The sequence below is a fragment of the Mobula birostris genome, chromosome 25 (assembly GCF_030028105.1).
Source record: "Mobula birostris isolate sMobBir1 chromosome 25, sMobBir1.hap1, whole genome shotgun sequence".
NCBI lineage: Eukaryota > Metazoa > Chordata > Chondrichthyes > Myliobatiformes > Myliobatidae > Mobula > Mobula birostris.
In genome coordinates, this window is record NC_092394.1 from 29295712 (window position 1) to 29322820 (window position 27109).

At 38.3% G+C, this 27109-nt stretch overlaps 1 protein-coding gene across 6 annotated transcripts in view; it reads left to right on the forward strand.

Annotated features, from left to right (window-relative positions):
* Nucleotides 1–548: 548 nt before the first annotated feature.
* LOC140187841 (protein-tyrosine sulfotransferase 1-like) overlaps nt 549–27109 on the forward strand; it is a 121419-nt gene continuing 94858 nt past the window's right edge. For all 6 annotated transcript variants that reach the window (XR_011883162.1, XM_072243636.1, XM_072243632.1 and 3 more), the window contains exons 1-3: nt 549–656; nt 9096–10058; nt 20427–20625. Coding sequence is in view for 5 of the 6 variants with exons in the window: in XM_072243636.1 (XP_072099737.1) it covers nt 9205–10058; nt 20427–20625 (1053 nt within the window). In the remaining variant the exon portion in view is untranslated. The remainder of the gene's footprint in view (nt 657–9095; nt 10059–20426; nt 20626–27109) is intronic.

Genomic DNA, 27109 nt, shown 5'->3' on the forward strand with positions numbered 1-27109 from the left:
CAAGCTGGAGGAACTCAGCAGGTCGGGCAGCATCCGTGGAAACGATCAATCAACATAACGGGCCAGAACCCTTCGTCAGGACTGACACTTTTTTTTTACAGGGAGTAAATAGAGTAGATAGCAGGCACAATGTTGGTGCTTAGATGTCTAGCATTACGGCTGTCTCAAATTCGGGGATCAATCATTCAAGATTGAGATGGAAGAAAAATATCTTACCCTTATCCTGGTGAATTTTTCACATTTTCAACATGAGAGTTGTGGAGGTTCATTCACGGAATGCATTCATGAAAGACTGTTATTTAGTTATTAAATGAATTGTGGAACTGATTGACGCCGGTGTAAAAGATTAGCCATGATCATGTCTAACGGTAGCAGGAACGAGGGGCCGAATGGTCTACCACCCTTTTATTTGCTTCTTTACCAAGAGTTAAAACCGCAGATATCTTGCTCCCGCCCCGAGCGCTCAGCTCGCCCAATCACCGGCCACCTGGTTACCGCCGACCAGCCAATGGGAGAGCCACTCTGCCCCATCAATCACCAACGGGTCGACTGGCAGAGGGGGAGAGTCTCGGAAGGGGGATGAGGGGGTAGTGAGGCGACATGGCGGCCGGCGGGGAGACAGCTGCCTCTGGAATCCGTCCCGCCGATCCCTCCCGGTGAGTAGCGTAGCACCGACGAGCGTCTCGGCCGCCTGCTCACGCTGTGAAGGTGAATAGCCATCGTTTGAATAACAGTACGGAGTGAAATGGGGGGGGGTGTGGAGAGAACTCGAGTCCCCGAGACCCGTGGCCGGTTGGTCGCCCCCCACCCACCCCTTCCCTTCCCGCCCCGCTCACGCGGGGGAGCCGCCCTGCCGCGTGGTGGCGTCGGGACTGCGGGTGTTTACCTTGGCCGGAGCCCCCGAGCGCCGACCTTCCTGTTCCCCTTCACCTTTGTGCAAAAACATCCCCTATCCTGCTTCCTACTAACTTAGCCTCGCCCCGGGGTGTTTTCCAGAAGCCGGGGATGCGGTTCCTAGTGAACTTGGCGTGCTGTTTGTCTCTGGATGGCAGGTCTGCCCGACTCTCCACGCCCCCGAAGTGCCTTTATGCTACATGCTGGAAATACTACAAAGTTTGTAGCATGAATTTGCCAATCTGTATGCCGCTGATAAAAGGGCTTGAGTGTTCTGGTGCCTTCCTGGACAGTTCTATTTTCCAGTCTATAGGCTTTGTTTTCTTATCTAGCTGAAGATAAAGTAATCTAAAATTGAAGGAAACAGTGAAGCTGGATCTTCATTTAGGCTATCTGATAATGTAACGAGCTTAGACTGCAGCCAAAACAACTTTTAGCACCCTGAGCCTTGTTACTTAATGAGAAGAGGCAGTTCAGTAAAAATTCCCTGCAGATTCAGAGCACGTGTCCTTGTTTTGCATTTGGCTGATTTTCATGGACGGTTTCTTGGGGCCGAGGGTGATGGATTGCATTATAATTCTGTGAGTATTGTGGTGGCCAGTGATACCAGTGTTCTGTGACGAGGGCTGGGGCTGCTTAAGAGATAATGTATACGTAGTTTAACATGTGCTGTATTGTATTTGCTGAGCTTTTGTATCTTGAACAGCTCTTCCATTTTGATGGGACAGAAAATTCCATTTTGTCCTGGAATACTTTGTTTTTCTCAGCATCGTGGCTTTAAGAGCATTTGCTGCTCATGTCTTAGAAGTGTAGTAGGAATCATTACTGCAAAGAAGATCAAGAGCTTTGTGCCAGGTTTGAGGATTTGATTATTGAGCTGCCTTCTTCAGATGGCCAGAGGCTGCACAGGTGCAATATAAGGGGTTGATAAATTTCTTTATTGCTGTTTGACTCCACTGAAAGCAGGCTATTGAGATTTTTGAAAAAAATAAGTGTTCCATATGCTGATACTTGCGATTCATTTTATGAATGTATGCGGATGCACCATAGTTTGGTAACCCTTAGTTTATTATTGGAGTGAAGGAAATGTAGGCTTTTGGCTTGAATGAACCACATAGAGACTGGAGTTGTAGATATAACCCACCTTTAGTCATCATAACTCACAGTCATTCTCGAAGATCTCTGAGAATCTCTAGAAATATTCTCTCAGCACAAGAGTACCTTACGGTTTTGCACTCTTTAAGCACAGCAATGTATTCTTTGTAAACCCCTCTGCCTTTGATTTCCCCCCTTAAGATAATCTGTGCAAATACTTCAGTCAAACTTTTGATCATCTGCCCAAGTAATTCATTGACTCAGTGTCCAATTTAACATCATTGCAATCATAATGTTGATGTTTATGAAAATAGCAGATTGATTACTATTTCAATAGTCACAATAGTTTATTATTTTAATGTTCTAGTTCTACATAATTGCATATTTACAGTGGAAACATATATGGACTGTTGAGAGTCTCCGTATATTCAAATACATTTGTTACTAATCCAGGCTCAAAAATAGCCTTTAGCAACAGTGCAGAGAGGTTTGCTGTCTGCAGGTAGTACTGTGTAATCATACAATTATCTTTGTCTTACTTTGAAGACTGATTCTTGTTTTTATTGATTGGCTGCTAACACCATTCCATAATCCTGAAAAATGTCCTGTGCCTAACAGTCCCTAGCAGGTCGTATACTTTCCGATTTGTCCTATCAGTTAGTTTTACTCTACCAGAACGGCAAGTATGATCGAGAAGAGTATTAGGGCGATTGACGTAACCTGAGATTGAGTTCGTTGATGTATGACAAATTGGCTCTTTGCTTAGAGGTGGATTTTTTTTTAGTGTTACCAAATGTATTTTAACTTCACTGTATGTGGTTTAAAAAATTAAAATTGTGAATTATTATCACTGTTGTAATAACAGTATTTTGGCAGTGTTATATAGAGAAGTATACTTTGTAGAAAAGTGTAGCTGCCACTATACTAAACAGTTTCTCAGTTTAATTTTAGTATATTTCAGATAAATTAAGGATTCTTGTATAATTGTAATATTGTAAATAATGAAAAGTCATTGGAAATACTGGATTTCTTTGTACAAGATAGATAAACTAATCTGTTTATCTAGTGTGTTTAGGACTTTGGCAGAATTTCTAAAGTATTGCATGTTATTCCAATTAATATTGCAATCTTACTCCTTTGAGATGTTACACAGCTTCATAATATAATAAATTTTCCAATGAACCTCGTAAATTTTAAAGGGAGCACAAAGACTAGATTCCTGGTATGTTAGTGCAGAAATCAGCACCTGTTGAACCATGTGCCAAATTGTCAGGATTTCAGAACAATTGAATAGATGATCATAGTTTTATTTATTTGGAAATACGGTGTGGTATAGACCCTTCCGGTCCAATGAGCTGCACTGTTCAGCAACCCACATACATCACCCTAACATAATCACAGGACAATTTACAATGACCAATTAACCTACTAACCAGTATGTCTTTGGAATGTGGGAGGAAACTCACATGTTCACGTGAAGAATGTATAAACTTTCTTACAGTGGCTGCTGGAATTGAACTCCAAACTCTTGACACCCCACACTGTAATAACATCACACTAACAGCAATGGTAACGTGGGACCCTTATAATGCACACACAGTGTGCTCATTGTATTTAGCAATTTCAGTTCATCTTTGGTTAACTCCACAAAAGTTTAATAATTACAATTTGTTAATTATCTTTTGCATATAATTCCACTAAATTGTTCACATGCTTCCTATCTGAATTCCAAAGCTGAAGTCTTTTAAATTTACTGTGCATTATCAGGTTGTATGTGTCTATTCTCTTTCAATGTCATAAAATATTGCAGAATGCTATACAAGCATGAAGCTAAATTGGACACTGAGTCAAGGCATTACTTAGGCATATGATCAAAAGTTTGAACAGAAGTGTTTTTAAAGATTATCTTAAAAGAAGGAAATCCAAGCCAATAGTTTACAAAGAGTACATTGGAAGATGGGCAATGAAGTTTTGGATTATCTCAAATTTAGAGGAAAATGTATGCTTGTATTCTTAAGCTAAGTAATTTCCGAATCACTTCTCAAAAATATTAAGTGGTTTCTTGCTGAGCAATCTTAGGTGCTGAAAAGTAAATGATATTTGCTTGTGTAGTGTTAAAGGCAATCTGTTACTTTGCGTCTTGAAATACTAACTCCCCTGAATTTCTGTTTTAAAAAAAAAGCACTTGTGGATTGATTTGGATAAATAAATGGTGAATGTGCCATTTTGGTTATGAATGTATCATTTAAGACCAGGAGTTGGTCATTTGACATCTTGAGCCTACTTTGCCATTCACTAAGATCATGTTTGATCTGATTGTTATTAAACTCTGTATTTTTGCTTATCTTCACTAAACTCCCCCACCCAATTTATCCAACCTTTGCTACTCAAGAATCTATCTACCCTCCTACCTTGTAAATATTCAAAGTTGTTGGATCTGGCAATGATATTGTCCAGATGGTTCTTTGGAAGCACAAATCTTATGGTTATAGCCATTTTATTGGATGTCCATCATAGTACATACAGTGTCAGCCTGCACCTGCCAAACAAGTAACACAACAATGAAAAAGTAAATGGAAAGGTTTAAAAGAAAAATAGGATGGACCTCATACACGAGGAAATCTGCAGACGCTGGAAATTCAAGCAACACACAAAATGCTGGTGGAACGCAGCAGACCAGGCAGCATCTATAGGAAGAGATACAGTCGACGTCAGGACGAAGGGTCTCGGCCTGAAACGTCAACTGTACCTCTTCCTATAGATGCTGCCTGGCCTGCTGCGTTCCACCAGCATTTTGAGACCAGACCTCATGTTCTTTCTATACCGCAAATCGGTTGAAGCTGGTTAGATAACAGTCTGTGAGGTAAAGACAGTCTTAAACTACCATGACATTTAGGTTTACAAAGAAACTACAGAAATACACAACCAACTATCTGCTGGAAATTCAGACAAACTAGTGATTATGTACACATTTAAACAAGCATAAAGAAAGTTAAACTACAAGAAAGTAACAATTTAATCCAACAAAGTCTGTGATTCCACTGCCCTTTTGAGGAAGAGTTCAACATTTGCAACTGTCTTGAAGAAAATCATCTGTCATTTTATTTTCTTCTAAAAACAGTCTTCACATCCATCCCATCAAGACTTTTTAGTCGACCTAGCCCCAACTCCCTCTTCTAAATTCCACTAAAATAAAAGTCTTGCTTATTCAGTCATGTATAACCTGCTCAACCCCAAACCTTGTCTGAACTGCTTCCAACACATTTTCATCCAATCTTGAATAAAGTTACCAGTATTTACTAAGATCCTATATAATTGAGTTGGATCAAAGGATTTGTATTTGAGAATAACATTATTTTTTCAGCTACTTTCTCTACCCTGTATGCTAGTCTTTCAATGAATAATGCATTTAGACACCCAGGTTTTTCTGCATCTTAGAGCTGTGTAGTCTTTCACCTTGGTATAGGAAAGCTAAAATCCAACCACTCACTCTATGCTGCTGGGCTAGCAGACTATATTGGACTATTGCTAGTCTAATTAATATTCCAGCATGCTTTTAATTCAATTTGGAAAAAAGTGTGTTACACTATAGTTTAATATTTTCCAGTGAATCCATAGGAGCAGGACCCTGGTATGTTCAAGTGAACCCAGGAGCTGACACCTTGGTGTATTTTTAAGTGAAGCTTAGGAATCAGTATCTAATGGACCATTGAGATTTCAAAACAATCAATTATGGTGGAGTTTTGCTTGATTGTTTTTATTTTTGTAGCTTCCTGTGTGTACTCTTCAGTAGCCTGCTTTTTGTATCATCAGTACATATAGCAACCAGATCTTTGCTTTCATCCAAACGCATTGTAAAAATTTGAGGCCTTTGATCCATTACCTCACTGGCCACGAGTTTTTATTCATTTCAATAATGTGATGTGTGACCTTATCAAGCACCTTCTGAAAATCAAAATATTGTCCATCCAAGGGTTCCCCTCTATCCACAGCACAGTACTTCTTTAAATAACTGTTTTGAAATGGTTTTAATTTCAGTTTATTGAGAAGCTGGGGCAGAGAGTTTGAATTTCACTTAAATTAAAATCTGTTGGTATGCTCTGAACCATAAATGGCTCTGTTAAATGTGATTACAATTAATAAAGCTTATGGAGAAGCTAGTTAACTATAATTTGTAGCATTTGTATTTTCTTAATGTCTAGGAGCATTTCACAAATAAAATTAAGGATGTATTAGGATTAGTAACTCAGCACTTGGTTAAAGTTAAATTTTAATGAAATCCCTATTGAAGAGATTTTGGAGCTCAACTTGGGTAGTTGTGATGGTTACAGAGAAAGGGAAAAGTGGAATGAGCATGATTTGAATAAATTTTAAAACTCCAGCTACAAACAATCTGGTCTAAGAGCTTGATGGGTTAAGCATTACCTGTGGTACAGCTGAAGGAATTGTTGATATTTTGGTCATCTACAGCAGCAGTCCCCAACCACCGGGCCGCAAAGCATGTGCTACTGGGCCGTGAGGAAACGATATGAGTCAGCTGCACCTTTCCTTATTCCCTGTCAGGCACTGTTGAACTTGAACATAGGGTTGCCAACTGTCCCGTATTTGCCGGGACATCCCGTATATTGGGCTAAATTGGTTTGTCCCGTGTTTCCCCCGCTAAGGTCGAGCGTTCCTCTGAAACCTTTCGTGCTGAAATGGCGTGAAGCGAAGAAGCAATTACCGTTAATTAATATGGGAAAAAATTTTTGAGCATTCCCAGACCCAAAAAAAACCTAACAAATCATACCAAATAACACACAAAACCTAAAATAACACTAACATATAGCAAAAGCAGGAATGATATTATAAATACACAGCCTATATAAAGTAGAAATAATGTATGTACAGTGTAGTCAGGAAGATGAAGGCAAAACCGATTTGTGGGGAAAAAATCGGCACGTACACGCATGCGCACACAGGTGCCTGCGCAAGGCTTCATGGTCATGGTAGTCTTTCCTGGGGTAAAGTGTCCCGGGATTTGACTGCTACTTTTGTCCCTTATTTGGGAGTGAGAAAGTTGGCAGCCCTAAATGTAAAAGACATGTTGAGGTGAGTTTAACCCTACTTCAACACCTGCCCCCCTGATCAGCCGGTCCACAAGAATACTGTCAATATTAAACTGGTCCTCGGTGCAAAAAAGGATGGGGACCCTTGTCTCTTATGCCTCCATTTAAAAATTGCAGGAATTTTAATTGACTTTATTACTTACATCCTTCATATACATGAGTAAAAATCTTTACGTTGCATCTCTGTCTAAATGTGCAATGTGCAATTTATAGTAATTTATAATAGTATGTACAACAGGGTAGTCAATATAACATAGAAATACAGTTGTGTCAGCATGAGTTAATCAGTCTGATGGCCTGGTGGAAGAAGCTGTCCCAGAGCCTGTTGGTCCTGGCTTTTATGCTGCAGTATGATTTCCCAGCTGGTAGCAGCTGGAACAGTTTGTGGTTGGAGTGACTCGGGTCCCCAATGATCCTTCGGGCCCTTTTTACACACCTATCTTTGTAAATGTCCTGAATTGTGGGAAGTTCACATCTACAGATGCGCTGGGCTGTCCGCATCACTCTCTGCAGAGTCCTGCGATTGAGGGAAGTACAGTTCCCACACCAGGCAGTGATGTAGACAGTCAGGATGCTCTCAATTGTGCCCCTATAAAAAGTTCTTAGGATTTGGGGGCCCACACCAAACTTCTTCAACTGTCTGAGATGAAAGAGGCACTGTTGTGCCTTTTTCACCACACAGCTGGTATGTAAGAACATAAGAAATAGGAGCAGGAGTAGGCCATCCGGCCCATCGAGCCTGCCCTGCCATTCAATAAGATCATGGCTGATCTGTCCATAAACTCAGCTCCATCTACCTGCCTTTTCTTTTCCCCATAACCATTAACTCCCTTACTATGTAAAAACCTATCTAACTGTTTCTTAAATATATTTAGTGAAGAAGCCTGAACTGCTTCCCTGGGCAGAGAATTCCACAGATTCACCACTCTCTGGGAAAAACAGTTTCTCCTCATCTCTGTCCTGAATCTTCTCCCCTGAATCTTGAGGCAATGTCCCCTAGTTCTAGTCTCACCTACCGATGAAAACAACTTTCCTACTTCTATCTTAGCTATTCTTTTCCAAATTTTGTATGTTTCTATAAGATCCCCTCTCATTCTTCGAACTCCAGAGAGTATAGTCCCAGGCGATTCAATCTCTCAATCACGTGAGAGGATTAGTTAATGTGGAGGCTAATAAAGTGTCAGAAAGATGGCTATGGGTTAAGATTCATGAGCAGGTTTGGGTGTGCATGAGTAGACAATCAAAGGCTGAAGAGTGGTCTGAGGGATTGTTAACATTTCAAGAGGGTGCCATTCATGATTCTTTATTAAGATCAAAGTTGTTACATTGCCAGATTTGCTTTGGAACTCAAAGACTTGCAACTAAATTGTACATAGAAGCAACTATGTATTTTAAGATAGTGAACATGAAAGGGAGATTCAAGAGCAAATGAATCTCAATTTCAGCCAGGTATCTTGGAGGAAGAAAAAAATGATATTGGAATGGATGGTGGGATTTTACTGAATTTGAGTGAGGCACGATTTTAACAGACGAGATCTCTTTGCTGAACATGGCAACAGCCTGTCATAGTTTTTAATCTGCATTGTAGCATGTCCCTGTGTTTGAAGTTTATTACAATCTAAATAGGAATTATGATTTTTTTATTGTTATAAAAATACAGCTAACTCTTTGGTGGTCTGAACTGTTAAAGCAGGACTTGGACAATATTTGAGTACTTTGAATCTGGTTTTGGTTATTGCTGTAACATTTTTTTCTCCAAGTACTGGTTTATAATGTATATGGTCTTGGCTTTCATCTCTGGAATTTTGTCCAACAGCATCTCAACCTTTTGGAAGAAAACAAATGAAACTTCATTCTTGTCATTTGCAGTTCAAAATAAATTGAAGAATAACATAGCTTGTTTGATTAACTGAGATGGAAAGTTTCATTTGTGTGATGAAATTTGTTCTAGATGTTCTTAACTGTAATTTAATTCATTATTTTTTGTTTTTCTTTCAGATGTACATGCCCCTGTATTTTTTGATGCCTTGGAATTGATGTAAACAAAATTACAGAAAACTATCTTGGACATCTGAATCAATATCAATTATAGTTGCGATATTTCAAAATGATAGGCAAATTAAAACACAACTTGCTTTTAGTATGTTTAATGATCAGTTCACTAACTGTGTTTTACCTGGGCCGTTATGCATTAGAATGCCATCATAACATAGATCACAACCATAAACATCCCAACATGTTAGCTAACGGAAGATCATTAAGTTATGTTTCAGGAACTGGATTCAAAAATAATTCAAAAAGATTTGCGTACAACAAAGACATGCCATTAATATTTATTGGAGGAGTTCCAAGGAGTGGCACCACGCTCATGAGGGCCATGCTTGATGCTCATCCTGATGTTCGCTGTGGGGAAGAGACGAGGGTTATTCCGAGAATCTTGGCAATGAAGCATATGTGGAGCAAATCTGGCCGAGAGAAGCAGCGATTGGATGAAGCTGGAGTAACAGATGAAGTGCTGGATTCAGCCATGCAAGCCTTTTTACTAGAAATAATTGTGAAACATGGAGAGCCTGCTACATACTTGTGCAATAAAGATCCATTTGCTCTTAAATCATTGACATACTTAAGTAAAATTTTTCCAAATGCCAAATTCATTCTAATGATACGAGATGGTCGTGCTTCAGTTCACTCTATGATTACTCGAAAAGTTACCATAGCAGGTTTTGATCTCAGCAGTTACAGAGACTGCTTGACCAAATGGAACCGTGCCATTGAGACGATGTACAACCAGTGTTTGGAAACTGGATTTAATAAATGTTTGCCAGTACATTATGAACAACTTGTTTTACATCCAGCAAAATGGATGAGGAATGTTCTACAGTTCCTAGACATACCTTGGAATACAGCAGTTTTGCATCATGAAGAAATGATAGGAAAAGTGGGTGGTGTTTCTCTTTCTAAGTAAGTATGAGTTTACTTTAAAGCTTACATAATTGTAGATTTTAATGAAAAAGCAATTTGAAAATAGTATTCTTTTTAATATTATTTGCCATCAGTGAAACAAAGAAACAAAATTTGTGTTTTGTGAACCTCCAGATTGTCTTTGTGATTACAGGGGTATTAAGAAACAACTCTAATCCTATTGTAAGCCTTATTGTAATTAGTTTTCCACAATATCTACAGTTATTTTAAGAGTGTTACAGTGATAATTTAGTTAACTATAACTGTCATATTTTGGATATCAGAGTATATTTTTGGTTAAATTTATTCTTTGCTTTATTCTTTACACTCTTTTGTGCCAACATAAGCACAGAATTCAACTGATTTGAGTTTTAAAAAGTAAAAGAACTATTTGATCCGATGGAATATAGCCTTCCTCTAAAATGGTAATACTGCTTCCACACTTGTAAATAATTCATTTTTTCACTTGTATTTGGGTGTTCAGTTTAACTAATTTATTAGGGGGAATTGAAATAACTTGTAGCAAATGTTCTGACATGCAAGAAACCTTAATTAACTAAGCTATTATTGTAATTCTTTTTCTTCATTCCCAAATCAATATGTGCCTCATTTTCTTTCTTATAAAAGATTGAGTTGCACATTAAATTCAGAAATGTAACTGCATACAATAGAGTTTCAAGCAAAATATATATAATTAGCCTGGATTTTTATGGTTAGCAGTTAAGAACAGACTTTTTCCATTCGCCTCTGTTGAATGGGTTTCCTTTATCTGGTATGAAGTGCAGTCTAAAATGTTCCATAAAGTCTTTTTGGCTTGTACCTATAGTAATATATTCAAGCAGGCTGACCATCCCATTCAATTGGATTTTTACACAACCAACCAAAGAAGTTAAAATGTGAGTTTTAATGAAAGCCTTTCATTTGTATTAGACGTTTTCGCAGCCTTTGCAGAATTTTACAAAGTTTGTTAACAGTATGAGTACCATTTGCAATGTAGAAAATGTAGCAGGTAATTACTTCTCCAAAAAAAAAAACAAGTGTAATCATAGTGCTTTGAAGAAGGGGCAGTGTTTACTGTGTTGTTCAAAGTATTGCTTTGGAAGTCTTTCCATCCTTTGGGATGGCAAATATCATCTGTTCAGGTTCATCAAGCAATTAGTGTGGGAAATGGTATGTTGATCTTTATTCTGAGAGGATTTGAGGATAATTATACTCCAATCGTATAGGTTTCTGAGAGTCCATATTTGGATTATTATTGTACAATACTGATCTCCCCACCTAAGGAAAAATGTATTTGTGATGAGAACTATCAGTAAGATTACATCGGATTGGTTCCTAAGGAGTCAGCTTGTTCTATGAGGAAGGATAAACAGACTATCCTGTGCTCCTGAGCACAGAAAAATGATTGAGCACATCCTAGTCTTGTAGTGGGGCTTTGGCCTAGATTTAAGAAAACATTACAAACAGGAGAAAATCTGCAGATGCTGGAAATCTGATTAACACACACAAAATGTTAGTCCTGACGAAGGGTCTCGGCCTGAAACGTCGACTGCACCTCTTCCTACAGATGCTGCCTGGCCTGCTGCGTTCACTAGCAACTTTGATGTGTGTTGCTTGAATTTCCAGCATCTGCAGAATTCCTGTTGTTAAATGCTGGAAGAACTCAGCAGGCCAAGTAGCATCAATGGGGAAAAAGCATAGTTGACATTTTGGGCTGAAATGTTGACTATGCTTTTTTTCCATAGATGCTGCCTGGCCTGCTGAATTCCTCCAGCATTTTGTGTGTGTTTAAGAAAACATTGTTCAGCTACCTCCATGACTTGATCTTGGAACACCGCTGTATCAAAATGCTGTAACTTGTTCAGGAGGAAGAAACGTAAGTAAGTGCAGGAATAGATTGTTTTGGCTTCTAAAGTCTGCTCTGCCATTCAGTGTGTTTAGAATCAATTGACCCCGCACTTGATTCCATTTTCTTGCCTGCTCCCCATAACCTTTAACTTCTCTAGATCAGAGATTGTACGATCAATTCTATGGCAATGGATGGGAATAGAGTTGGCCATGAACTTGAAATTTTCATTATTGTTAGGTTCATGTTTGAAAAATAGTGGTTATATGGTATAAATAGATCACTATTTTAAAGTAAAATAGTATTGTATAGTTGCATATGCAAAAATTGAAGTATGACCTGAAACCATGTGATGTCTGATGGTTCAACAGTATTAATTGCAGTTGAGTGATGTCATGTACTGTTCAGATAGATCTTTCAACATAAAGAAACAAACTACAACAAATTCAGAGTGGATCACATTATTAATGCATTCATTACTTTACGTACAAGGGGAGATACACTTCCAACCAAGGTTCATCTGGAAATATAGCTCCCATCTTCTGCTTCAACCAAACTACTTCTGTACTTTTTTTTTAAACATAGAACAGTGATTAGGTTGCTCCATTCAGTCACATTACAGTCCTCTGTTATCTTCAGCCTTATCTCATTCTCACATTTGATCTTTTGAAGTTTCCAACCTGTTTGCCAGTTATCAAACATACCCTCTGAGCAAAAATACAATTTCCTGTTATCAAAGAAAATAGTTAGTTCCCATATAACACAAACATAGTTGTTAGTTTTCTCACCCAAACCAGCAAAGCACTTCAGAATTTCATAGATGCTCTGTCCGCCAGAGAAAGCAGGATCTCCCAGTGGCCACACATTTTAATTCCATGTCCCATTCCCATTCTGATATGTCTATCCACGGCCTCCTCTACTGTCAAGATGAAGCCACACTCAGGTTATAGTCATACTTCATTGATCCTGGGGGAAGTTGGTTTTCATTACAGTTGCACCATAAATAATTAAATAGTAATAAAACCATAAATAGTTAAATAGTAATATGTAAATTATGCCTGGAAATACGTCCAGGACTAGCCTATCGGCTCAGGGTGTCTGACCCTCCAAGGGAGGAGTTGTAAAGTTTGATGGCCACAGGCAGGAATGACTTCCTATGACGCTCTGTGTTGCATCTCGGTGGAATGAGTCTCTGGCTGAATGTACTCCTGTGCCCAACCAGTCCATTATGTACTGGATGGGAGACATTGACCAAGATGGCATGCAACTTGGACAGCATCCTCTTTTCAGACACCACCGTGAGAGAGTCCAGTTCCGTCCCCACAACATCACTGGCCTTACAAATGCGTTTGTTGATTCTGTTGGTGTCTGCTACCCTCAGCCTGCTGCCCTAGCACACAACAGCAAACATGATTGCACTGGCCACCACAGACTCATAGAACATCCTCAGCATCGTCCGGCAGATGTTAAAGGATCTCAGTCTCCTCAGGAAATAGAGATGGCTCTGACCCTTCTTGTAGACAGCCTCAGTGTTCTTTGACCAGTCCAGTTTATTGTCAATTCGTATCCCCAGGTATTTGTAATCCTCTACCATGTCCGCACTGACCCCCTGGAACAACACCTTTATATTCTGTCTGGTATCCTCCAACCTGATGGCATGAACATTGACTTCTCTAACTTCTGATAATGCCCCTCCTTCCCTTCTTACCCCATCCCTTATTTATTTATTTATTTATTATATTTTCCCCTTTCTTTCTCTTTTTTTTCTCCCCCTGCCCCTCTCACTATAACTCCTTGCCTGCTCTCCATCTTCCTCTGGTGCTCCTCTCCTCCTGTCCCATGATCCTCTCCCTTCTCCAGCCTTGTATCCCTTTTGCCAATCAACTTTCCAGCTCTTAGCTCCATCCCTCCCTCTCCTGTCTTCTATCATTTTGGATCTCCCCCTCCCCTTCCACTTTCAAATCTCTTACTATCTCTTCTTTCAGTTAGTCCTGACAAAGGGTCTCAGCCCGAAACGTCGACTGTACCTCTTCCTATAGATGGCGCCTGACCTGCTGCGTTCCACCAGCATTTTGTGTGTGTTGCCAGAATTTCATAGACCCCAGTTCATTACATTTTACAAAAATTAAAAATTTATAAAGGCTCCAAGGGTTACAGATATGTTTACACATTCCCTCTTTTTCTGTATTTTCATGGTAACGCCATAATCATCAAAAACACAATTGTTAAGGTATGAGTGCAATACTCAGTTATTTTGAATATTCAAATAATGATACAGTTTCAGACCTTTAGTTAAACAAAATCCCCTTTTCCTAGTCTGGATCAACGGGTACCCATTTTCAATATACTCTCCTTAGTCCTATACTGCACATAAACCACAAAAGAATAACAGCTATTATTATATGAATGGTTATGCCTTAATGTAGGACGGTCACCCCTCATACTCTTCCTGGAGTGTTATAATTGTGAAACTGTGAACAGTCAACAAAGAAGGTTAAATCAGCATCAACAATACAAGTATCAGTAAGGTCCACACGAGGTTTTATTACTTATGTAACAGTTTCACAACAACATGGATCTTGTCTTCCTCAGTGGGGAGAAGTGGCCATAAGAGTTGCACAGTAAGTAATTCAAACATTTGGGCTTATTAATGACTCGATTTCATACTTGGTTTGCCTAACGGAGACAAGATGTTATGTGGCACAATGAGTCAGCATTTACTGAACAGCAAGGCAAGAGGCTGCATCTGCTGGAAGAAATTTGATAAACCTCTGGCTATTGGGCCTGAGCACCGAAATAAAAAATTGGCCTTTGTCTTTCCGTGTAATTCTTGAGTTAAAGTGGTCTGAACAAACCGTTCATGGAGAACAAAAGGTGAAACTCCTTTCTATAGTCTGGGAGGCCCAAAGCTGAGAAAAATATCACTGCTTTTATATGTTCAAATGCTTTCTCAGTTTCTGGGATATAACGTATTTGGTTGACTGGGAAAAGATATTTTCTGGATAGGCCTAACAATAGCGTCATAATCTAAAATCCACTCTTTGCAATACCCAGTCAACCCCAAGAAATGGTTCATTTCTCTGAGTCATTGGCTGTATGGATTTGGATTGAAGCAATAGTTAATCTATGGTCTTGTATCCTGGGATAGGGTACATCCCAGATAAGTAACTTTTGGTTGTACAATCTGTAGTTTCTGCTTCGTTGTATTTATGCCCATTCTTGACTAGTTTATGTAAAAGGTAGAGGGTTTCCTGCTCACAGACTTTGCTTGGGGAGGTTGACAGGAGGTCATCCACGCACTGTATTAGAGTCGAGCCCCTGGGGAAATGCCTTGCCACCTCCCATTTGCAATTTACACCAATTACATCAAAACTATTTTTCAAGGAATCTGAAGCTCAAAATCAATAAGTCAAAGGTCTTGACAGCATCTTTTATATTCTATAAATGAAAGGAGTCTTATTACTAAAGCAATTTTTAGAATTACCCTCAAAATATTTGAATCTTCCCAAAATTGTTAATTTCAAATTGCTAATTTAATTCTCTTCCAATTTGCAATCTACTCCAAATACCCATTTCCCTCAGAAATCTGGAATATAAATGCAAAAATTTTTACCTCAACTTAGATTACATCTGGCCAGTATGGAATTGTGATTTTTTTTTTCTAAAATCAATTCCACTTCCCCCTCCCACTTTCAAATCTCTTACTATCTCCTTTTTCCGTTCGTCCTGACGAAGGGTCTCAACCCAAATGTCGACTGAACTTCTTCCTATAGATGCTGCCTGGCCTGCTGCATTCCACCAGCGTTTTGTGTGTGTTGCTTGAATTTCCAGCATCTGCAGATTCTCTCGTGTTTGTGTTTTTAAAAACATGTTTGTGCTATTCTTCCTTGAAGTAACTTCAAAATTTAAAATGCCCACCATGGAAGGCTTTCATATTTTTTCAAAGGAGCAAAGAAGAGAGAGAGAAAAACTGGGTGGGGGGGCACACGTTAACACATTGATGCAATCTCTTAAAGGCACAATTTCTTAAAACAGCTTTCCCTCCCCCTCCCCCTCCAAAATCTCTTGCTCCTAAGGGTTAAATCGTTACCTCAATATTCAGTTGCAATTCAGCATAATTGAGGAAATGTGTTACTCCAAGACTCTAAAAGAAATGTTGGAAGTTATTCATCATGCACAAGTAAACAACATTCAACAAGTTTAAATCCCCACATTAACCAAGATTCCAAAATATTCTGACTGACCCTTTTGTAACTCCAATGTCTGATTTTTGTTAGGATTTAAGTTGTATTAACTGTTTGCTGTACAGTTCTGAGCATAAAGACGCACATTGCCACTGCTGAAACAGCAGATTTGAGCCAGATAACGGCTTCATTGATTAGGTGTAGGCACACTCCTCTATAATTTCTTTGCTGGTTTCTCCCCTGACCTGCATTTCACCACACAATATCCCATGGATTTTCAGGAATGGAAAACACTTTAACTGCCTCCGGCGTATTCTTAGAGTGTAAAATCTAACTTCCGTGCTTCCTTCTCTCATGCTCTAATCATTTTCCTCAGTAGATGTAGGGTCACTGGGAGATAACAGTTCCAAAATCTTTCTAAATCTGTTGGAACAGTGAGATACTAATGTTCCTATCCATCTGTTTTGTGGGTTCTGGCACTAAGTGATCTTGACCTAATGTTTATCCATACAACCCTTGAAACACCATCGGCAAATGCAAGAGGGTGTTCTCCTTTCCTCTGGTAACATTTATGTAACCCATCTATTTGGGTCCCCATTATTATTACCCAGAACAATCAGTGTTGCATTCTTTCTAATTCATCATTTATTTCCCTAGCATGGCACTGTGCTTCTGGCAAAGTGGAGTTTATGTTCAGATGCAAGCACCTTACAATCGACCTCCTTTCCTCATTATCACTTAGACTTGTGTATTGCTCTCTGGTAACTAATTACTTGGACCAACTCTGTAGAGTAATCCCAGGGCACATGTGTCCCAATATTCTTAACAATATCCCTTTAGCTGCTGTGCCCTGAATGAGGTGGTCTATATTACATTTAGGTTTTGATTTTCTGCACAGCTCCTTCCCCTCTCATAGTAACTGGGTGGGGGGAGAATCCTCATCATAACCATATTTGGTTACCTTATTTGCTACATTATTCCAATCTCTGTTTCCATATTCGTCGTCTTCCCCCTTTCAGATCCAAAAGCACATTTTATTCCTCTCTGGAGCAGCTTATGTATCTGCTTTAAACACTTTGTATTATTTCCAGTGTTAGATTTTCTTTTCACGTGCTAATTTCTCATTCGGGATCAGGGAAAGATGCACCCTGGCCCATTTACTTTTCTAATTACAATTACCAATATTTTAACTACTTACCAGTTTTCACTACAGAGTCCTGTAGGGTTTACTAAATTTAATTACTTAGTGTTCTCTCGTTCTCTCTCTTTTTTATTTTTATATATATATATATATGTCCCACTCGCTAGATTGAGCTGTATAAGTGTCCCAGACACTAACAACTATCCAATATGTTAATGCACATCTCTTTCATGCATCCTTGGCACTAGGTCGACCTCTTTCTGTAGTCAAAGTTTCTGTCGTCACAACGAATGCGTCGGAATCATGACGAGAGAAACCGATCCACTCAATATCATAGCATTGAACGGAGTGTACAGGGCAAAAATGAGTCAAAACCAAAAGTGTAACTGCCAAGGGTAGAAAATTTCCTTTTCCTTTGGCAGCTGCTACTCCTGAGGAGCTCCCCCTTGGCAGTTCTGGAACATATTTATTATTTTACTTGCAAGGGGAGATGTACTTCCAGCTAAGTTTCATCTGGAAATATAGCTCCCATCTTCTGTTTCTGTTTTTATACTTTTTTAAACCAAAGAACGGTGATTAGGTTGCTCCATTCCATAACATTACATTCCTCAATTGTTTTCATCCTTATCTCATTCTCATATTGATCTTTGGAAGTTTCCAACCTGTTTCCCATTATCAAACATCCTCTCTGGCCATAAGACATTTGCCTGTCATCAAAGAAAATAGTTTGTTCCCATATAACACACACAGTTGTAAGTTTTCTCATCCAAACCAGCAAAGCACATTAGGATTTCATAGACCTTGTTTCATTACAAGTTCATAAAGACTAAAGGGTTATAGATATTTCCACAGTGACCATATCAACGTAATGGGCAAAAGCAGTTTCTGCTACCAAGATCTGGGAAAGGATAAGGAGGGATGAGACTAGAAAATAAATTGCCATATCAACTGTATCTGGAATGTAGGTTTTTATTTTACGGTGGTGCGTGAAGAGCCACAGAGCTAGGAGAAACAGTTACCAGTAATGAAGTTGAAGAGAGATTATGGTTCAATGGTTCCATTTAATGTCAGAGAAATGTATACAATGTACATCCTGAAATTCTTGTTTGAAGGTACAATTTCGCAGACCCACAAAAATAGAAGAGTGCCCCAAAGAATGAGTGACAGTAAAAACAGTAGAACCCAAAGCCCCTCTACTAACCCCACCCATACACAAGCAGCAGCATAGCAATGACCCTCCCCCTCCCCCACTTCAGCAAAGAAAGCATCAGCACCTTCCACCCACCAAGCAAGCAATAGCAAAGACCCTGAGAGACCATGATCTGCAGTACAACAAAAACTAATCACACACCAACATACCACAGGCTCGCTCTCTCTCCTCAATAATGGGACAGAGAGGTGTCTCCTTTCCACAGCGAGAGGGGAAATGTAACAAAATGACTCACTGTTTTGTGACGATAAGGTCTGCTGTGTTGCTTTTTTCCGAGTTCTCTGGCTCTAGAATCAGCAACAAACTCTTCCCCCACCAACAAGGGAGAGAGAAGGCAAGCGAATGTACGATTCACTGAGTACAGAGCCTGTTACATGTTTCTCGGTATTCTGTTTTCTTCCCCGACGCTTCACTCAGCAGCTCTGGCTTAGAAGCAGCTTGTCCTCAGGGCCATGCAGACTCAGCACCCCGAAGGTGAGCTGACCTTCTAGGCTGCGTCCTTGGGATTTCGAAAAGCAGTCGGTGGTGAGTCCCAGGAGTGGGTCCCACCACTACAAAGAATTGTAGTCTGAGTGTAACTCCAGGTCAGGGTCTCCGACAGAACTGCACCCACCCTGAAGAGGGAAAAAGAGATGTCAAAAGTAGAAATTAAGCAGTTTCTGCAGATGAGCTTGAAGTGGTTGCCATTAGCCATTGTAGCTCCACTCCAATTAGTCCTTATAAGGGCTATGAAAGGCACCAGGAACCAAACTAGCGAAAGCTGAACCAGGAGGTGATATTAGAAATACTATTGTGATAGTTGTGCAAGTTTGTTGCATGCTCATTATGCTTTTCCTCCTGTTTTCCATTATGATGATTAAACCATTTTTAAAGCTATTTTAATGTATTTTATCATTGTAAAATCAACCAACTCTGTCCAAAACAAATGTAGTTTGTGAACCAAGAGGAGGAAGCAGCTTGAGGTAGAGCAGAATGCAGGCAACTGTGCCACCAAGTGGCCAGAGCTCTCATTATGATGTAACATACAAAATGCTGGAGAAACTCAGCAGGTCAGGCAGCATCAATGGAAAAGAGTAAACAGTCGACATTTTGGCCTAAAATGCCACTCTTTTCCATTGATGTTGCCTGACTTGCTGAGTTCCTCCAGTATTTTGTGTGTTGCTTTGGATTTCCAGCATCTGCAGATTTTCAAGTTTCTGATTAAGATGTGACTTGTTTTTAAATTTGACCCACAGCTGTTATCATGTGTTGCATATGTGGAAGTTAAATATTTGTAAACTTGTCTACATTAAGTAAATGTTAAGCTTGTTAGCCAAAGTTTGCAAAATGTTGCTGTTGGCCATGTCAGTAAATTTGCTTTTACAGTTTAATATGTAATATAAAGATGAAGGTCCACTAGACTCCAAGTTAAAGTCAACTAAATTTGAACTTGTTCTAATGAAAATCAGTTACAGTGATCATAGATTTTCTGCAAATTAGTTGTGCAAGTAGTAGCAAAGCATGAGATCGTGATTTTTATTTTCTATAATGAATATTATTATTCCCCAACATGGTGATTGCTCTCAAAGAAAGTAATTGAAAATTTTAATGTAACTTATGGAATTTATATAAACCTTGCCATATTTTTCTGATTTTTGAAGGAGGGTAGAGAAGTACAATCTATCACCAAATCTTTCTTAATGAATGAGAGCATTTAATTTGCTAGCATCACTTATTTCTGTCAAGGTTTTGTTAAAATAGCAAATAGATTTGAAAAATTATTACATATATATAATAAATCAGGCTTTGTTTTTCAATTGTGTATGAACTTTTGAAGAGGATCAAGATCTTGCTGAGTTCCACTTGCATTCTGTGTGTGTGTGCGCCTCAAAATTTAATGCTGCTGTTTCATGATGTCAATAAAAGGAGAAAATTTGGAATGTATGATATATACTTGCAAGCACCTTTGATATAAAGACTAAACTTTACAATGTTTTTAATATTACAGAGTTGAACGATCTACAGATCAAGTCATCAAACCAGTCAATATTGAAGCCTTAACAAAATGGGTGGGAAAAATTCCACACGAAGTAGTTCGTGAAATGCCAGTGATTGCCCCTATGTTAGCAAAGCTTGGATATGATCCATATGCAAATCCACCAAATTATGGAAAACCAGATCCAGCAGTTATTGAAAACACTAAAAGGGTAGGTGTAAGAGTTTAAATATCTGGAACATCCTTTTAAATTGACTGAGATTGTTCCTGTAGTAAGTAGTTGAAGGAAATTTTTTGGTTATTTCCTGGCCTGTGGAGTCTGACTTCTGTCAATTTCTATTTGTTTCTGTTGTATCCTCAGTATTCTTCTAATTTGGCATTTTCTGAATTATTTAATGAAAAGTTGGCTTAAGGGAGTAGATGCAATGTCTTAATTTTGTTTAAATGTACTGTAAAACCAAAGAATTGCAGGCAAATCATTTTATTCCTTGTACAAAAAATACAAGACTCCATTTTGATTTGAATTAAATATTTTTTTAAAAGGCAAATGTCAAGACAGACCCAATTGTGGAAGGTACAGATTCTAATCTGAATTTTTTGTGTGTAGAAAATTGTTACAATTTGTGCTGTACAAATTGCTATCAACTAATATCGAGTTTGCTCTTCTGCAGCACAATTTCCAAGTGTGTAGATGAGATTGGTACAAAGTGAAGCTCAAGTTCCTGAATCATGTTAAAATTCAGAATTATAACAACTCTTACTTCAAAACTACATTTGTAATTCATCACATTTTGAAGTAATATACATGTTCTAAAATTGCATCTATCATTTTTGTATTCCTCAGAGAAACGTTATTTGTATATATTTTTCTCAATGCTTGACACTGAAAAGCAAATCTTACAATTAGAGGGGTAGTTTGTAAAACTAAGTATTGCATTCAACTTGATAAATTTTGATTTCAAATTTTGATTACAATTAAGAGGAATAATTAAATGAAGTTTTTGTGCATTATAAACTTATGATTTTGCTTAAAAATTGAGGATTGCTTTGCTTATTGGAAAGCTGGGATTTCCTGCACTTTTAATCCTATCCCTGTCTGCAAGGAATAGTTTTTTTTCTCCTTTTTAACTCTGCACTTTTTAAAAAAAAAAAAAAAAAAAAAAAATCAATCTACAAATTTGCTGCAAATTTTAAATTTGGAATGTTATATGATGGTACTATTCAGAAGTTATATTGCACATTATGCTTTAAGCAACTTTACTATTGTTTCTAATGGTACTGAATTGTTCCCTAAAGTTGAATCTGTTTTGCTGTGTGGTCTATGCATTTAAGAATATAATACTTTTCCAGCTAATTACCAAGTAGAAAAATCAGAACTTTTCCTCAAAATGATCTACACTGCATTGTTTTAGTTTCCTCTAAATATGAAGCAAACTTCAATTTATTGAAATTGGAATAATTTTATGCACCAGAGAAAACTCAGCATTATGCTAGAACCCTTTCCAGTGCAATGCAATAATATCTTGGATAATGTGTATCATTTAAAAGATTGCTGCCTGTGGTAATTTTATCCACTCATTTGTTTCATTGCCTAATTTAGTCTTGACTATTTCCATGTAATTTACCACTAATATTAAACATGAATGCTGAATTTATAAGTTCTGTAAATCTATTCTAATGTGTTTGATAGCAATTGCTATTATGATAGCAACTTTTTTGAAATTTATTTTAAATTGCAACAAAAACAAATTTGTATCGCTCCATGACTTTCATGTATAAATGAATTAATCATTGAGCATTTTCAAGGAAGTTGCTTTCCAGGACCGATTTAAAGACTATTTAGCATTGAAGCTTTCTATTCAAATAGTGGTTATAGGTGCTAGGTACTTGCCTCAGTAATGCAGTAAGGAAAATGTTTGAGGATTGTTCATGTTTATTGTTGCCTCAAGTGTTAATACATATTTTGTATTGGCCATTGAAATGTATATACAGCTCTTTCACGTATTGATGTAAAGTCTGACAAAGATTGCTACATGATTCAAAAACTATAAATCATAATGTTAGTTCATTGTTTGAAAACAAACTGTAAAGTGATTTTGTATTGTGATTTTTAAAAAAAAATAAATAAAGCTACTGAAAATGCTGAAGACTTGTTTTTATCTTTTGAGCTGTTTTCAGCCAAATGAATATAATTATTTTTATAACCGGTCAAATTTAGAAGCCAGAGGGAATTTAGATGAATCTTAGTGCTCTTCCATCCTAATGTTCCAGTGTTTGTGGAGGAACTAGAAACTCTAGCATGTTTGTATTTTTTATGCCTCATGTTTGTATTTATCAAATATGAATACACAGGATAGAAGGTGATTTAGATTAACAACTGGAAGGCGAGCGAATCAAGAAGAGAAACACTTTACGAATGTCGTTGTGACAAATGTTGGTTCTCGGAGACTTGGATGCATCTTTTGACATGGAGATGGTTTGTTTCTTTATAAAGCTGTGGGATGCTGTTTGGATTTGAAAATGTATTTGCAAATATAAGCTGCTAATGATTTTGAAACCTTGCTGTCTACTGAAGGTGGAATGAACTTTTGTTCTTTATTTTCTTGGATTCTCAGATTGGGGGTAGTGATGGTGAGGACCTGTTTTTTTTTTCAGCTGGTAAAATGAAATTACCGCAGTGCAAATGTGTACAGAAAACACAAGTGCCATTGAAAACTGAGAAACTACTGCAGTACTAGAGGTGCCATTGTTCAGAGAATAAACTGGCTTTGGGTTGATGTTAAAGATAATGTGACAGTTTTTTAAAATTAAGGGGAGTTATCCCTGTTGTCCTGTCCAATACTTATTCTTCCATTTCCATCACCAAAATACAAGGTTACCCTTGATTTTGCAGTAGTAACAAGGGTAAAATTTACTGGTGTCTGTGTAACTGATAGCATTCAGTGCTTCGCTGAACATGGAACTCAAGAAGTTTCTGTCAGTCGAACAGTGAAGCTTCCTGTGACTTACTTTCTGTTTTATCCACTGAGAAATTAAGCTGCAATTACTTGTGTTAATATAGGTTTAGGCTTTATTTTATAAGCTAGCTCTACTGTGAAATACAATCAAAAGCTAGTAATTTTATACCTGCAATTTGAAGTTTTAATTGGCAAATTATCTGGTCCTAAATCAAAATGTGTATTGTAATTTCTTTGCGTAAATGTTTTACATCTTTCTTTGATATTTAGTCTTGTTTAATTCATGTGTTTGCTCAGTTTAGGATGAAGATGTTTAAAAGTTAATTAAAATTACTTAATGCTTCACTGTGAGGAATCCTCTTTAATGTGACTGGCTGCTTGGCCAGCTTGATACCATCACAACTGTTTGATGCCAGACTTGGCACAGTGTCAGTAAAGTACTTAACACAGTGGTTTGCAAAGTCGTTAGAAACATTTTGCCAGATAAATTGGAAGTTGAGTTGCTTTACCACTGGCATAACTCTTGTCCAATGTCTTGTATGGTTGTGAAAAGGTAACGTGTTCTTTAAAGAATGACTAATGTATTTCCTGTATTGCTACAGTGATTATACCTAATATTTAAGAGGTATTACAGATTGCTCTGGTGAGTGCTATATATTAATGTTGGGCATCTTTCTGATTGCTTGTTTGCAAAGGCATCTGCTTTATTAATAGACAATAGATAGTGATAAAATGCCCCTTATTCTCCAAAAGCTGAATTACAGCCCAGGATTCCAATGAGGTTCAGAGAACAATGCTATTGTGGTGTATAATTATGAAAGTAATCTTTCACACTTGATGGCCAGATATTGCTTGTCCAATTTCCTCCTCCCACCATTGTGTCACTTTATGGTTTTTCCACCTACTATCTCTCTCCCACTGGCAGACATCTTACTAGGACCAGTTGTGCAGAGCGTATCTTGTTGACTTGAAACTGCTCAGCAATAAGTTTCTAGCTCGTCCAGCACTCAAAGCTGCTACGTTTTAGTGTTTTTTTTATAAATTGTTTGACATGCAGAACTTCTTTAAAACTATTAAAATTAGGATGTAATTAAATTTAATTACTATAAATAGTTTTCCACAAACACTTGCAAATAAAATTAAAAACAATAGACATAGAAGGCATATTTTGAGTTAAAGGAATGAGACTGCATTGGTTCATACCCAGTAAGTAGCATTCAGAGAGCTCCAGCTGAAATGAAAGGCAATGTAAACAAAATGGAGCTGCATGTAGAGTCAGTGGCAGAACATCAGTAAGTGTTGGACTTCTGCTTTCCACAGCCCACAAGTCCTGGGCTTCCACTTTAAAAGGTAAATGCTGTCTTCTCATAACATTTCTCAAAATTCTCATTATTTTTAAGTTGGAACAAAGTGCACGTTGCATGATTTTTATTGAGTTGAAACAAAAACCATGGAACGTGCACTTTGCACTCAATATATTGAGACATTGATTTTGTGAGCAGTGTACGCCTAGTGGTTAATTTATAAAGGTGTGTTATACTTCGTGATTTTTTTTATGTGGTTCCCACATTATCTCATTACAGAAAATGCTGGCCAGAATATTCTCATAACACAAACCATGCTTATTCTGTTCCCAAAAATCAAATAATCAAAAAAAAATATCTACTAAAGTAAACTAGTTATAAATTTTATGGGAATAGCAGTTTTGAAACTGAAGATTAATCCCTTTTATTTTGAGGCTTGCTAAGAAATGTTTTAGCAGTTACCTGTAAAGCTGACTAAATACTGGACACATTTTGAGATTTTCCATCAGGCAGGTTTGAATATTGTGTGCTGTTTTCAGCACATTTTCTTTGGAATGTTAAAGAGATTTTTATGGCTGGCTTTCATCATTCTCCCTTCTGAAAATTTGAGGTCAGACGAAACTTCGCTTCCCAAGTTCAAGTTTGACATTCAACCATACACATGTATACTGCCACATGAGACAACATTCCTCTGGACCAAGGTGCACAACACAGTTAGATATAGCTCTCACACATAACACAAAGTAATATTACCGCAAGTGAATAAATAGATAATAAGGTACATATATGATACAAGTTTAAAAAGTAAACAGTATACTGCTGCTGGCACTTAATGTGTGATGAATCCTGAGGGTGGCAGGGAGTTCAGTAGTCTTACGGCCTGGGGGAAAAAGCTCTTTCCCATCCTGACAGTTATTGTCCTAATGCTATGGTACTTCCTGCCTGATGGTCAGGTGTCAAAGAGATCATTGGATAGATGGGAGGGGCTACTGACAATGTTAAGGACCCTGCATACACAGTGCTCCTGATAAATATCTCTAATGAGTGGAAGACAGACTCCAATGATCCTCTCAGCAATCCTCACAATTCTATGTAGGGACTTGTGGTCAGATGCCTTAAAATTCCCATACCAGACAGTGATGTAGCTGGTCAGGATGCTCACTAGTCAGTGAGGGCCTCCATGATCAACCATGAATATTGTGTCCCAACTGTTAATACAAGCCAGGGCATTATGATAAGAACAAGCTGTTGCTCATGTAGCAGGCTCCCCCTCTTCACACAGCTGATGAATCCAAAGGAATGGCGGAGACCTATAGAGTTGGCACCAGTGGCGTAGGAGTTGAATTCAATGCAGAACTGCCTTAGGGACTCTAGCTCAGGATTTTTCCTGGACATTTACATCTGAAGTCTTCTCCATGAGTGGGTACAGCTGCAAGGCAACAGAGATTTGAGATCAGAGTTTTCCTTCTCTGACATGAGCTACCAACCATGGCTGATGATGATGAGCCCCATCTGACTGAAGTGACAGGTTTTCAGGTGCCCCTTCTCTTGTCAGAAATGGTTCTACCAGGCTTAGTAACTAAGCCACATGTGAAAGTTGGGAGTTGATTCTCAGAGGCTATTTGAGATGCACACAATTAGCATTTAATAGGTAGTGGAAGCATATCCCCAGTACCACCCCTGCTATAACAACCTTAACCACTCTTGACGGTGCTCCTTTAACAATTGATTAAAATTGTGATGGTGGAGTGGGGTGGTGGGAGACCCTTACTCGCCTCAATCTCCTCAGGAAATGGAGATACTGCTGTGCTTTATTGACGAAAGAAGTCCTGTTGAGGGGCCATGTGAGATAACCTATTTTGTGCATTCTCAGTAACTTGGTGTTTCTAAATGTGTGTGTTCGTGTTTGTTTAGGTGTTTAGCCTGTATCATGTTATAAGTCCACAATAATCTCTTTGGTCTTGTCCATGTTGAGACTCAAGTTGTTCTGCTTGTTGCACCATTCTACCAACCACTCTACCCCACCTCTGTATACCATTTTATTGTTACTGATGAGGTCAGCCACTATTGAGTCATCAGCAAACTTAACTGATTCAGTTTCAATTGGATCTAGCAATACAATCATTCATCAACAATGTGAACAGCAGTAGGCTGAGCATGCAACCCTGGGGAGCGCTGATGATCATCTTGACAGAGCTAGAAATGTTCCTGCCAACATGGACTGACTGTGGCCTTTCTGTCAGAAATCCAAGATATAGCTTCAGAGAAATGTTGAGACGTGACAAAGATAGTTTACTCACTGGCTTCTGAGGTACCATGGTCTTATTCCATCCTAGCTATGAAATAACCCTAAAACGTCAACTCTACTCCAATTTTGTAGAAAGGAATAGCAAATAGCTAGCTTAAATTTCCTACACATCCAGTTCACTGATAT